Genomic DNA, 15820 nt, shown 5'->3' on the forward strand with positions numbered 1-15820 from the left:
AGAGGCAAATAATAATAATTTTTGGCAAGACGTGCCTACTTAGAGAAATACGGATAAAAAACGGTTTATCGCGTATTAAACGACGAGTAATATAACAAACTCAGAAGGGGTTTAATGACAACTTCGACAAACGTCTGCGGGCAGACCCCGAGTATCGATTTCAAGGAATGGCGCACGTCGAAGTTGTTCCAACTTCGACCTGTTTATTTAGTTTATTATAAGGGGCCTTATACGTTATCTATAAAGTTTAAAAATATATATTTGGGTATTACGCTAAGTAAAAAATTATCTCACGGCTTCTAAAAAATTAAAAAAAAAAAGAAAAATAAATTTTTTAGAAGCAGTAAGATTGGTCCGTCCACATTTAGTTTGTGAACGTCCAAATAGTATAAATTTCTTCTTTTTATAATATTTCTTTGTTTTACTCTCCAAATTAAAACTACCATTTCATTTAAATTTCTCCTTTTATTATAACCAATTTAATTAATATTTTTATAGTCTTAACAACAACAAATCTGCGCGTGTAGAATAGCCTTTAAATTTCTAAATTCCTTTGGTTTGTGCTGAACGGAGACCAGAGAGAAGACGACTTCCTTATTAGCACTTTTATCATCGCGCATTGATTCCAGTGTCGTGATCTATACGTTTATTTCCACAACTGTTGTCTTAATCTTACCGCATCACAGATCGTGATTTACTTATCAAACCCGCAACCACTCTTAGTGATTCAACCCGAATTGGAAGACCCAATAAGTCCAGAGCAGGCCTGCTGAAGCTGGATACAGACACATTAAGGTAAGGATCTTTAAAGGCTGGTTTTTCGACCTTTCCACATTTACTTTTAATCACACACATACAGTCCACTTTAAATCTCTCACTGAATTGTCTAAATCCACCTTGTGCTTAACTAAAAAGATAAGTAACAACTTTACAAAGGAGAAACAAAAGAAAAAGTAATTTTTTTTTCTTACCAGACCAACCAAAGATAATTTTTTAGATTTTATTTAATTTCCAACCCAACCCAACCTCACTCAAAACTAGACGAAACCACGAAAACAAGCGTTTAACGTTCAACCGTATCGTCGATAAGAATACAAATTGACAAATTCGTTTCTGGGCACATGCACGTGCGCGATTCATTGAAATCGATACTCGGGGTCTGCCCGCAGACGTTTGTGGTTTAATGTTATAATTACGTTTAGTTTAGGCTGAGATGCGACCTTAGTTAGTAATATTTAAGACGTGGATTAAATAATGTACTTTCGTGTGTTACCTGTTGTAGCTGTAAGATTAAGGTTGTTTGTCGTGGAGGTGTAAATCCAAAGGTTGTCAAACGTTTCTCTTTTCTCATGTCGGTTTATTAATTTATTTTACATTTAAATTAAATAATATTTAACAGTATTCTGAGTGCCTCTTTGAAATCCAACCCCAATTATCAGACCCTAGACAACGATAAAAAAAAGCCTACAGAAATATTTATTTCCACCGTATTTATGTCGGATTTAAATATCGCGCCCATATTTTGAACTGAGCGTCAACTGGCCTCCCCATGGCGGCGCGGTTCCTCGTAGCCGATCGAGAGTTCTAGCCGTGACACTGGTTTCGTGGCGTCAAAGTTGAAGCCGAGATTTGGTGGCGTACGCCGTACAGTGGAACCACTAAGTGGAGATACCGCGGGACCTAATATTTTACATTTTACAAGATAATATATTTTTTTATTATTACGTATTTTTAGGTATATGATAAATGTTTTAAATATTTTTTATTATTTATTTTATTGGAAAAATATACATAAACGGTGTTTCAAATTCGTCTACCCTCAAAATACGAAAATGGATAATTTACCCCAAAGTTGCACATTATTTACTTGTAAAAGAATATGCCATATAAAAAAATATATATTATATTTTATGTGGTTTTGAAGATAATTGAAAAAAAAACAAATTTTCAAAAACCTATTTTTGACATTTGTGGGTTATCTTGGTTGCTATGGAAAAGTTTTTGCATTGCTGTATTACTTTTTCGTAAAAATGTTAATGCCGAAAACAAAATTAGGTAGGTACCTACGCCAAATTTTTGTTTTGTTTGTTTGCTTATTTAAAAAATCGAAAATTTGAATGATTCCGAAGATAATCAAAAAAAACCAAAAAAAAAAAATTTAAAATCCATTTTAATTTTTTCTGAGCTTAAACAGGAATGCAGCAAGAGGTAGGCATTATTCTAAATATAATTTAGATTGAAAAATGTAAGTTAAAAATAAAATTGTTAATTTACCCACCTAATTTAAATACCGAATTTTTATTCTTTTTAAAACTCGAAGCGAGTATCAAAATAGTTTGGTAGTTAAAAATTTTAAATGCATAATCTTACTATAAACTACAATAATAACTGCAGTAAAATATTATTTCGAATCAACGCAAAATACGTGCCCCAGCGCGGAATTTTTGCCATCGCGATGCGGTCGTCGCCTCGCATGATTTCGGCTTCTGTTGTGAGGTCTCGATGGAAGCGGGGATAAGTGTCCAGGCTAGAACTATCGGTCGGCTACGGGTTCCTTATACTATACTCGGTAGACCATGATTCCGGCAATTTCGTTAACCTTCCACGCGTCTCCACAGATGTCGTGCGGTGTGCCTACTTGCATCATTCCGGAATAACAAATAATAGTCGGCATCCGCGGCGTTACGAACATCGTTAGATTATCGACTGTTTTTTGGGATATCTATGGGTAACAGCTACAATAAGTTTTTGAAAATTTATTGGATAATTTCTATTAAAAACTTGGTTAATGCTTATTTTGAAGATCAATTTTGCTCATTAGTTTAGTGAGTGATAAAAACATTGTTTTAATGAAGTTTGAAATTTTTTAGGATTTCTTTACATTACAATTTATCGTATGAGGTGGCATGGCATTATCATCTATAAAAATAATTACACTATTACACAAACTCACTATTACACAAACATATAAATGTAAGACTTGGAGTTTTCGAGGTAATCTGCATCTGTCATCATACCGGGTATGTAAATCATTAGAGTCATTCCTCCTCAAAACATCATAGTCATACATGGCAAAGGAGCAACTTGAGTAGCTGTTTTGGGTCTATTCTAACGTCCAAACGATCAAAACTTTTAAGTGGCAATCACGAACTCATCTGCGAATAACATATTTTTCCATTTTGCTAAATGACAGTTTTGATCAATTAAAGCACACACCAGACGAGCAGTTTGGTGATGAGCACTTGACACAAGTACTCTTAAACTTCAATCCTGATGCGAAAAATCGTCGACAACTTCCAACGATTGGTAGCCCTTGTACTTTTACACTGATCAATTTCTGTGACCTAATTAGGCAATATACCAAACTTCTCAGATCACTTCACTACACCAGTCCCTCATTACGCTTAGTCGTCCTGTTAACCATGCTTTGAATATTATTCAGATATTGGTTATCTGGGGCAGAGATAGTCCTTTTTGCCAGAAAGCAATGGTTCTATTTCTGTGCAACCCAGTCAACTCGCTAGCACGTTTATTGAAAGAGGTGACACTTAAAGCCAAATACTACAGAACAGTAGAAAATCGCACTTTTGAGAATATCGCTAAAAAAATTTTAGAATATTATAATATATAAGACTAATGTACTATTAAAGTTAAAAAAAAAAACGTTTACCTTTGAGAAATATCATTTCGTCCACTTAAGCATTAATTAGTGAGAAGTCACAATACTGACAATAGTAAAAATCAACGAAATTTTTGTGATTTTTAGGTTTTCATACTCCTGCGAAAAGTCGGCTGCAGGGTATTTAAGTTAATTACAAAATACGTTTTTCCACACCCTGTGTCTTATAAATATATATTAGGTTGCATCTATTGTGATGGTTTTAAGTAATTGAAACGGTTATCTTTAAATCTAATATAATTGGTGATTGTTTTTTATAAAAAGGTTTTAATTAAACATTGAAAATAAACAAAATATTTTTTTGGTATTATGTTTAACTATTTTTACCTTTCTTTTCAATTTTGAATTCTAGCCCTAAAATAATAGACTCTAAGTAGTTATCATCTAGCAAATCTAGAGCATGTCAGCAAATCACTGAAAAACTCATTGTTTCTCGCTAATCTAAAATTATATTTAATTTATTGTTCTTTTTGGTTCAGGTTTGAAATAATATAATCAAAAAAAAATATGTAATGTATACACAGAATTTTACCAACAATGCTAAACGACTTAAAGAAACAAATAGTTTTATTTTGTCACTTAACCAATCAATTCACAAACCACATTTCTTTTATATATATAGCCTGTTTATCACTTTTAAAATTACAGTTTTGCGACAAAATCTATCTAATAACAGTAATAAAATAATACGAATATATTTGTTGTTTTTTTAAATAATATTTTTGTATGTTGAAACTTTAGTCGAGCTTGCTAAGTTATAAAATGTAAATCAGAATGTTATTTCTTGGTTAGCTTTGCAAAAAAATACACATGCAAAAACAGTTATTGTTGTTATATTTTCATACACTTACAGATAAAATAAACTATATAATAAATATAAACACTAAAAATCTACATGGAACATAATTAAAAAAACTCAAAAAAAAAGTCAACAAAAAACTTTAGCATTACTAATTGGCACAAAATGCATTAAAACTAAACAACCGTTATATATTAAAACATAGAATAAATAATAGCTTAAAAAAAGTTGATAAGTTCGAGAGTCAAAAGAAGGCAAGAAAAAATCTAGGTTTTAAAGAAGCCCTAAAGAAGAAAAAATATTTTTCTTCAAATAGATAATTAATCCTAATAGTTTAGCTGAGCATAAATTTCTTTATAGTTTGACTAGTTGCGTTCCTATAACTTGTGTAATGGCTCCAAGCAGCTTCTTGATCAAACACACCTACCTGCTTCATTTTATCCAGAAGATCTTCAGGTATTTGTGAGGAGCCACCAGCTTCATCCGACTGCATATAAATTTTGGTTTCAGTGTCTGTTTGATGCTTTATCAGTGATGGTTGGGAACTTGTTTCGCCTAAAATTAAAAAAAGAACACTTAGTCTACATATTAGGCTAAGCTAAAACCATAAAGATGATTCACAAAATAATAAATAAAAATTGCATTGTATTTGCATGCTTAGGAAAGTTTGAATTCCTGTCGTCTAAAGGGTTTGACCACAGCACCAAATCTAAATTTTGTTTGTGGAAGTGTACGGTGTTTACTTGTTGATAGCTGACATATACAGACTACGCGAATAAGTCATGATGAAGTCATGGAGCAGTATTCAAATCAAAAACGTTTAATTATTTTGAAAGATCAATACCAAAATGGAGAAGTTTGCAAATTTCTTACAATTTCAGGTCGCATTATAGCACCAAAAAAGTCCACAGTTTGCTGCTTGATTTCTTCCAAGATATAGTCGCAGTGAGAGAAAGTGTGGCCGACATATTCGACAAGAATTGAACATTAACAGATACTCTGCCACCAAGTTTGAGAAAAGATCTGTGATTGCATACATACAAGGTACAATTTACGCAAAAACTCTTGCCAACACAGCGTCGTTGATTGGTTGATTGTGTGCTGGAATGCTGGAGCACCAAATTGATGCAGATTTGTCAAAGAATGTCATTGTCTGTGACTGATTACAAAATCTTATTAAGAGATTGTTTATGGCACTAAATACTTGATATTTTCTTAATCTGAACATGATACCCAAGTAACAATTTGCAGTCACTTAAATTGGGATTACTTTTATTTTTACTAGTTGCAACGTTGTTTTCAGTGCAAAATTTAGTTGGTTTTGCAATGACGTTTATTTTCGACCAAACTTCGACGTACTGCACCTGTATCGCAACTGTTGTAAAACTCTGCTATTTTTACAACGTATTTTTTTACTATAGATGGTAGCAGTAGTAATTTATACTTAAAACAACGCGCAGACGTGTAATGTAATGTTAACATTACATTCTAAGTTTATTTTTTTCGAAGAGCTTATGAATTTTTTTGTAAAAATTAAGTTTTTTGTTTATTAAAGTTTTAAAAAAACGTGCTGCATACGCGCAACAAACTGCAAAAAATAATTGAAATATGAAAATTTTAGGTAAGGTTCACCCGTTCTTCTTCTTGCTTTAAGTCAACCAGGGACAGCGACAGCGAATTTCTTATGTAACCAATAAAAAAAATTACTGATTTTTTTTTCGAAATCCGCTATAAATTCAGGGTTAAAATAACATCTTTTCTTGTTTCGTTTATAAATTGAGTACTTGTAAATCTTTCACAACAGATATTTTACCTGTATAATTCACTATATTAAACTACATACAAAACAAATATTAAAAAGGACTGTTCAAAAGATGGATTAAAAAGGTTGTATTTTTGGAGTAGCTGCCTACTAGAGTTATCCATTAGTTTATTGTTAAAAAAGTAATTAATTTTCTCTGTCATTGTGGCGTTTATCCTTCCAAAAATCAGTAACTCTAAAAACGTTGCAAAACTATTAACGAAAATTAACGGGTAGTTACTGCGTAACGTTGACACAACCAAAAAAATCTCTTTCAAATTAATGTAAAACGGGGTTGTCTCTACAGTTAAGACAACGTAACAATGCAACGTTGCGTTGCAATTTGCAATGTTGTCGCGTCGAAAAATTGCTAATTGGGTATGGTCATATGCATATTATAGCCCAATGTATATTATAGGTGAGTAGAATCTTATTAGTCTTACAGCCTCCTACTCAATATCTAAGTTGAAAAACTAAGAAATTTCATGATGAAATGATATATAAGGTTATTGTTGTTATATATTTAAATTGTTTCCAAAAATAAATAAAAAAGCTTACCCGTAGCGCCGACATCTTTTACAATCTCCGAAGAGAGCACAAATGATTTAACTCCAAAATTATGTTGCTGTTGAACCTTTATATGAGTCGTCTCAATAACTTCTCTCGCAATCTTCCCAGGTGGAACTTCTGGAGATGATTTAAGCACCTATACATTAAATAATTAGTAAACTTGGAAGTGGAAAAGGATTGTCAAAAATTATACCTCTTGTGGAGGCGGTAGTTGACCCTCAGGGGGACATCCTACTGCTAACACCATTTTCTCTTTAGCAATATCTGCTTTTAACTCCCCTTCTTGTTTCCACCATGAATGAAAGCTGTGCTCATTCTCAGAAGCAGTATTGTAAGATGACGAACGTGAATGTTGAAGAGTTGTATCTGATGCAGTTAGAAATTCTTCATCTGACTTCTACAATAATCATGTAAATATTAATATACAAGCTAACATAAATTTGTAGGCACTTACCTCAGATTGTTGACTTCTATCCATACTGGAATCTTCTTTTAAAAAAGTACTGCCGTCAATAATTGTATCTTCAGTAGAGGATGTAGATGCTGTGGAAAATACTAGGTAGTCTTGTTGTGCACTCCTTAACGCTTGATCCAATTCCTCCGATAGTTGCGTCACCTCTAAGAGTTTTTCTGAGATGGCTTCTATAGAGATTTCATTATTTTGAACGGAGTTTTGGCAAAGCTTTTGAAAGTCGTCTAGTGGTTGGTCAGGATTGACAGAAAAACTGGCTGAGGCTGTGAAGAACCTTAAATAAAAATATTATTTATTACGGAAAATGTGCAATGATATTGGATGAATACTTAGAAGATTTAAAAACTAGAATTAGTAAACAACTTTGTATGAGTTTAACTTGTTTTCAGGGACAAGGGGGTGTTTTGCTTACAAACATATTCACTGATTCTGTATTGTTAAGTTTTCAGAGATTTTCAAAAGAACATTAAATTTTTAAAATAATCCATCGGCATCCAAAAAGTCTGGACCTACCCCAAACAATGAAGAGCGAAATTAGAACCATTATTTTATAACATGTATAAAATTAAACAACACATGATGATGGCTGTCGTACTACAAATAATAAAGGACAAAGAACTTTGCGACATTAGTTTATCTAGTTTGGCAAAAGTTCTAAATAATTTGGGATTTCGTTACAAAAAGACGAATAATCGGACAGTACTGTGTGAACTTTCACATGTAATGACAAAAAGATGGCATTTTCTGAGAAAATATCTAAAAAAAATAAAACTCGGAAGATCCCAAACAATTTGTGTTTCTAGACGAAACTCGGATTTTTGCTAAGGGGAACTCATCAAAATCATCATGGCAAGATGGTAGCACGCAATGCTATCCCAGCAGCAGTTCTAGTTGTGGAAAAAGGTACATTGCAAATTGCTATATGCATGAAATGATGAGGGCTTTATCTCCGATGCTAGTTTGATTTTCTCTTCGACGAAAAAACAGATGACTACCACTGAAATATGGATGCCGATATTTTTGAACATTGGTTTGAAGAAAAACTCCTCAAACGGTTGGAAAATCCTTCTACTATATATGTCTTGGACAACGCCTCATACCATTCCAGAGTAGAAGAGAAATTTCCCACTAGCAGTTGGAAGAATATTTTTAAAGACTGATTTGCTGCAGAGATGTAAAACGTAAAGGTATAATAAGAAGTACGTGATCGATGAGATGGCTCATAAATATGGGCATGAAGTCCTGCGATTACCGCCTTACCACTGCCAATATAATCTAATTGAGTTGATTTGGGACACAAAAAATTATTATGATAAGCACGCTTCCAAGACAACCGATGAAGCCAGTGTCGTTAATTTATAAAAAGAATCCATACATCAAATTAAGGAAGAATCATGGAGAAAATCTATGAATCACACAGAAAAAATTATATCTGAAAACTGTCAAACCGAGCAAGTGACAGACGAGATACGACTCCTAATTATACGTCCAGACGACTATTCAAGTAAAAAAAAAAATTATAGTAATAACTCTAATATTAATAATAATATTATAGTAATAACTCTAATTATTCCGATACTGACATATCTTCAAAATCAGACTAAACTTCGTTTAATGTTATAATTTTTTAATGCTTATATTTTTGCTCCTCTGTTTATATTTTTTAACGTTTTTATATAATATAATATTTATATTTAATATATTATAGTTTTTTTAGCCTATTTAGGTCTTTTTTTTATTATTTTAAGAGAAAATCTTATAAAAATATAAATTAAAAAATTGTTTGAGAGCCGCTGGTTTCTTAACCGGGGAACTTTTATTACTTAGTAGAGGATCATAAAAATAAACCTAAATAAAAACTTAAATGTAAAGTGTATCTAGGAAATAGAAAAATCTTTATTTTTTTAAATTCAAATATTTTTTTAAAATACTTATGTATTATTAGGCTATAAACAATAGAAAATTCGAATTTTCTACATGGTTTTATAAACAGGACTGATTTTATGTTTTTTTGTTGTCCTTAAACATGAACTATTAAAAAAATCTATAGTAATTATAAAATATTTAATTTCCATAAAAATGTTTTTTATTAGGTAGGTATACTTTACTTTAATGAAGCACGTTAAAAAAGCGCATTAGGAAATTGATAAACGGTAATATTGTTTATAGTTAAAGTATAATCCAGTATTAATTATCCATTATTTATCATATAAATATTTTTTGACGACATCACTGGTAAAGATACCCTATGTCGCTGGAATCAACAATGCGATCGAGTGGCGTTGCCATGTTTTTACCTTTTTCTCTAATATACGTTATATCTACATTTATTTAACTTTAAATATTGACTTCCTTATAGAGTATCTTTCATATTTTATTTAAAAAAATATATGGGGAGCAGTTATATTGTTTTGTGTCTGTCAAAATAAGTGACAAATTTTTATGTTATAGTATCTGTGTTTTTTTTTCCAATTTTTACATGAGCCAAATTGTGCAATAAAACTAATTTACTTCTTATGTCTTTTTCCAGCAGCAGTTTTCATAAGCTCCATTTGTTAAAGGAAATCATCCTTCTCACGTTTTGTTATTTCATTTAATTTAATTAGATTTTTGACAGTATCGAATTTTAAATTAAGAAATAAAACCATTAATTTTTATTAGTATGCCTTGTTAAATTTATGTTTCATATGATTTTTTATATAAGTATATGTAAAAAACTACATTGCTTATAAAAAGATGTGATATTTACTACTCAGGAGGTAATATCCGCCCGAAATATATAAAGATTAAAAGTAAAGTATTTTTGTACTAATTGTTTCGTCAAGAAAATTAACTAAAGAATGTTTGTTTTATTTTGGTATACTTACAAATAAATAAATAAATATATATTTGGAATTTAAGTAAGAATTTTTTTAATATTCAAGTCCTCTAAATTAGTCTTTAAACGTCGTCCTGTATAAATATTGGACGTCTTCTAGGCGTCTTTCTCAATTCCGCTTAAGACGTATTTTAGACTTTATTTAGTACGTCTCATCGACGTCGATTAGTCTTTATTGAGGACTCTTAGCGACGTCTCTTAAAATGTGACTTATATACATCACTTTAAGTTCGTAAGGACGTCAAACTGACTCGTCATATAGACAAAAAAGTACGAAAAACGACGTCAAGTTCAAGTGGTTCAAGTCGTCATTTTGCTACCTGGGATGTTGTAAGCAAATAAAATGCCCAAAGTTTCACGGCAATGCTAATTCTAGCCTTTCAATGTTCTAAGGATGAATAACTTAACAATTTCACTGCATATTTAGAATAGAAATAATAAACTTTTAATTGTGGTGAATAGTTACAAGTCAATTAACAAAATGTTAACCTAATGCTTGCTTATTTTTTTTTACTCGTTCAATAATTTACATCAAGAATAACATTTACCTAAAATATTAAATTAAATTGGGGTTGATTAAACACAATATTCAACTACTGGGTATGTCTTTAGATTATGTCCTTTATATTAGGTTAAATTTTGAAGGTAATCTAATGTGCTTTAAATAGTTATTTCTTGCTATATACATTTTTATTCAACATTTTTGACACATCATTTATTTATTTTTTTTTAAATGTATAATAATAAAAACTTTAAGGTTTTATAGTATTTATGATTGACCCACACTTACAGATACTAAAAAACAAATAAATTTAAAAAAGGTTTGGCAAGAATCTAACCATCAATAAAAATTTCAATGTTTACTTGCGATATTACTGTCTTCATTTATTTTGAGCACATACATATATTTGAACAGTTACATTTTCTTAAACAGTTAGAATTTTATTATTGTTAAATTTGTGGTATTCAAAAAGTCGAGTGGTTTCTCTACTCCTGGCAGACTCACACCTTTCCTTAACCTTAAAATCGGTAGACCTAACTGATTGTTTCATTGTTTACCAGCTCTTGATATTTATTGATAGCGAAAATTAGTAGTACGAATTCGGCAATCAAGGAGCTACCTGTGTAAAGTGTGTTTAGTTGTGTAACTTCCAAGTGAATAGGTTTTACACATCCATTTTTAGCTGCAAAACGGCTTAAAGGTAATCAGATTTACTGTGGGTTACTGCATATTTATGGGTTTAAAGGATCGGTTTGAAAGAAACCAGAAGAAAATTCTGTACTCCGCAGGGAAGGTAATAAACAGAGAAGAAAAAAAACTGTTGTTCGATTTTCATGAGCCCTGTACTGGTATGATTATTGTTGATTGATATTGTTAATATAATATATATCCAAAATGTTCTCAAATGAATAGGCCTATTGAAACATTGAAAAAAAGTCTTGTTTTTAATGATTATACTTAATCTCATTCTCAAAAACTAAAAACTTTACTGGACAAATTTTAATAAGAAATTCATCCATGCTACTCTCTAGATTTAGCACCGAGTGCGAGTTTGCTATTAAATCAGTAGTGTTATTAAATTGTTTTGTCTGCTTAAATACCGAGTCTTACTTTACATATATTTATAAAGCTAAATATCCCACTTTTGCTAATCATTAACATTATTCAAAGTATTTTCTCATTAACCCAATGACTAATAACTCACTTAACGGAAGAAATCCACAACTAATAGGATTGGCAAAGACTTTAATTAGCTGTTTCATCTGAGATTACAAACTGTGAGTTTTCTGTGCGTTCTAAGTAAGAGAAAGTGCTGTATGGGCAAATATCTTCATTTGTTAAAAATATTATTTTTTTTAGACGCACTGTCCGTCACTCAATCACAATTTCGTCCTGGGCTTAGTACAACTAAACCTTACTTTGATGTATCGGAGATACTGCAGCCTTCAAGAATTCTTAAGACGTTAGTTACTGTCAGCAACTAAACGTCACTACTTGTATCTGTTTGTATGCGTAGCGCCACCTATATGTTCAATGGCAATTTAGTAGCAACGTTCATTGACAGTGATTGATGTAAGAATGTCAATGCTGACTCTTATCGTGTGTGTAAAAAGTCAGTTTTATATTGTGTACTCACCGGTATGAAGGTTGAGTGTGGCAGGGCAGAATAGTCTGCCACCTAAGATGGCCGATTGATTCTGATTGACTAATTTTTGACGTACATCAAAAATGACAATAGTGATGTTAATGACATTTTAACTGTCGTATTTGACGATTGTCTTTTTTAAGTTCTCTTTGGGTGGGAAACAAGCCTAGCCTCATGATTTTCTTCCCTTTTACAGTTTTTAGGTAATTTTATAGCTTTTTGTAGTTTTTTTGAGTCCTGGGTTAATAAATTATTTTACAAACGTGCCAATATCGAATCATTGTGCAACTACATAGAGTAGGAGACAGGTAAATTTCAATTATGACATACCTAAGTGTTTTCTAATAATGTTTAGGTGCATCTTGGATGTATTATCATTTTGCAGGGTATAATTATAGATTTAATCCTATTTTGGACATATCTATGTTACTGTTCTCTGAATTTAACTTTTTTTTTACAATATAGTTTTAATTCTTGAACCTTCAGTGGGAAAATATCAAGCATCTAGATTAAGATGTTCATGCAAATATCCTTTATGCACTAGTTTGTATATTAGGAATTGCCCAGACATAATTTAATTTCCATTGAAAAACTGATTTCCCTAATCGACTTAATCCCTCCTTAAGTTATACACATTTATGGATAGCCGTGGATATTTAGTCAATTTAGAGAAAAAGTTTTGGTTGGTTAATGAACATTTTTTAAGGACTTCCCTTTTTGTGACCAGCATCACATTGTAAAACAAATTGTTCAAGGTAATACTAGCTTAATAATTTATAAATATTTAAAGGATAAAATTAACTTCAAAACCACGACAATCTTTAAGTGTTGGTCATTCTAGAAAACAGAAAAAATTTTGACAATCTAAAATGCCTTCAAAAAAACAAAAATCTTGAATATCCTCATTTAATACTCATGAGATACAATCAGAAAAACTTAATTTTTTAATTTTTTAGCTAATGATACTAACTTTTTAGTATGTGATATCTTATTTTTTAAAATACCTAAGCTAAATTACCTGAGACATTTTGATATTAAATGCTATGCTTTTTACAGTCCTATTTTATTTACTGACCCATAATTAAAATCATGTTATTTGCTTAAAGTAAAATTATAGACTAATATAAAATCCTTTAAAGTATTATTTAGAACCTTAGTAATCATAACTACTGTGGAACCTTAGTAATCATCAATACTTACTCATAATAAAGACATGCATTTTGGATCATTTGGATGAAATACTTATTAGGATATTTAATTTTAAACCAATTAGAATATAATATTGTATGCACAATATACTGCCTTAATCTGTTCTTCTTATGTTTCATGTTCCATACTTACTGGAGACAACCCCACTGACTTGTGACATCTTTACCCGATTGTGACTAACCAAAAATCAAAAGTCATATTTTGTTTTTATTTGCTTGTACTAAAAAAAAAGTCTTATTAATGCCATACTTACATATATTGTAACTATTTTTATGCATTTTAAAACACTTTGTTAAATTTATTTTAATTCATCTTAAAATAAAATATTTAAAAGACAATTTAGTTTTGTTTTTTTTTTATTTAATATTTGCTCCCATACCTATCGTGCTAATTTATAATTATTGGTAAGTATCTATAGCTAAATATCTTAAATGTCCTAAATAAGCAATGTCTTGAGAAACAAATTTAAATTAAATAATATTTTAGTTGATGTGTTAATTCTTGATTAAAGTGATGAGGGATGTCAGATGCAATATTTTTATTTTTTTCTCAACATTTAAAATTAATGATTTTAATTAAATGTGGGTATTTCTAAACTTATAAGCGCATTGTTAATTTTAAAATAAAATAAAATAAAATTCTATTTAAATATCCCATCACGCGTCAGTTAACGCGTCAACTTTTGTAATTCTGCAAATTATTTGAAATTTAAATATCGTGCAATAGATCAGGTTTAAATTTCCCGCCACGCGCCACCCAAGATGGTTGCCCCCGTCTTTGTCAACAACGTCAATAAAGCTGTCAACAGAATTTCTGTCTGTTCATTAGGCAACACGCATTTCTCTATATTTGTGTTCTGTCTGTGTACTGTTAGATAATAAAGTTCATATATTTTACAAGAATGTCTCAAATATAAAAACTTAAGAAAGTCCAAAATTCCCTTTTATTTCTGCAGTCTACGGATATTAAAATAATAAAAGATTATGAACCCAGACCGCAAGTGTTTGGAGTGGTCAAAGGTCAATGATTTTCTTTCGGCTTAAAAACCACGTCAAAAACTTTAAAACCGAAAAAATGCCCGAGAGAAATTCTGCCTTAAAACTAAATGGGGATAACTGGCTCATCTGGAAGTTTTAAACTAGTATAATTCTAAAGGGCGAGGTCTGTTTGGGATTGTTACTAGTGCCACCATAAAACCAACTTTAGAAGGAGATAATCTTACTAAGTGGCTCAAGGATGATGCTAAAGCACAGGAATTGATGGTTACAAGAATGGAAGAGGGTTCTTTAACACATTTGTTATCATGTGAGTCATCAAAGCACATGTGGGCAAAATTACAAACGGTATATGATAAGGAATCTGTAGTAAGTGTCCATTTGTGGCAGCAAAGTTTTTTTATCCTAGAATTTGATTCTTCTGTAAATACGTTAATCTTAAAAATTGAGGAAATAAAAACAAAGTTGAAGGTTGCAGGTGAGACTATCTAATATAAACATTTTCGATCTGCCTGGGAATCTGTTCCTGTGAATATTCAAACTTTAGGAATTGGCAACAACAACAGCATGAGCAGCTAAAATGGGGCATCAAAGGAATCGCATAGGAAATCAGACTAAGTTGAAGTGCTATATCTGTTCAAAGGTGGGTCACATTGCTAAAATTGCTATTTTCGACATATAAAAAGTAATAATGGCCGATTGGAAAGTAAGAACAAGCATCCAGGTACATATTTCTGTGTCTATTATCGAAAGCCGGGGCATGTAGTCCAGGCATGTTGAATTAAAAAGAATAATGATGGTCATGGTCAGTCCAGCAAGAATACCAGTGAAGAAGATGGTAGCTCAAACGCATTTATGGTCTACTCACATGGTGTCAAGTTAAATGATTAGTTTCTAGACTCGGAGGTAAGTGAACACATGACTTGTTTAAAGAAATATATGTAATAAAACCCCTAGAATGGTGCAAGTTGGAAATGGGTAGAAGTAGAATTGTGGGCCTTTAATGGTGAAAAGTTGATAAAAACATCCCTATCACACGTTTTGTATGTGCCAAACCTAATATTGAATTTATCTTTTGCTGGGTCTGCTTTTGATAAAGGATATTTTTTGTTCTCAAATAATTGAAAATGTCAGTTTCTAGACAGACAAATAAAGTAAAGAGCCCAGGCTTCAAGAAAAATACAAGTTGTATACTATCCTTTTTACCCATGATAAAGAAGATGTTTATTGTGCTAAAATATGTTTACTTGAAGAAAGTAACTTAGCAGAT

General features: G+C 31.2%; 1 protein-coding gene across 4 annotated transcripts in view; it reads right to left on the reverse strand.

Moving 5' to 3' along the window:
• Window positions 1–15820, reverse strand: part of LOC126740641 (titin-like) — a 216822-nt gene that overhangs the window by 159400 nt on the left and 41602 nt on the right. For all 4 annotated transcript variants that reach the window (XM_050446754.1, XM_050446751.1, XM_050446753.1 and 1 more), the window contains 4 exons: window positions 7304–7595; window positions 7043–7246; window positions 6838–6985; window positions 4906–5033 (listed from right to left, as the gene is read on the reverse strand). In XM_050446754.1, coding sequence (XP_050302711.1) covers window positions 4906–5033; window positions 6838–6985; window positions 7043–7246; window positions 7304–7595 — 772 coding nt within the window. The remainder of the gene's footprint in view (window positions 1–4905; window positions 5034–6837; window positions 6986–7042; window positions 7247–7303; window positions 7596–15820) is intronic.

The sequence above is a fragment of the Anthonomus grandis genome, chromosome 9 (genome assembly GCF_022605725.1).
Source record: "Anthonomus grandis grandis chromosome 9, icAntGran1.3, whole genome shotgun sequence".
NCBI classification, from domain to species: Eukaryota; Metazoa; Arthropoda; class Insecta; order Coleoptera; family Curculionidae; genus Anthonomus; species Anthonomus grandis.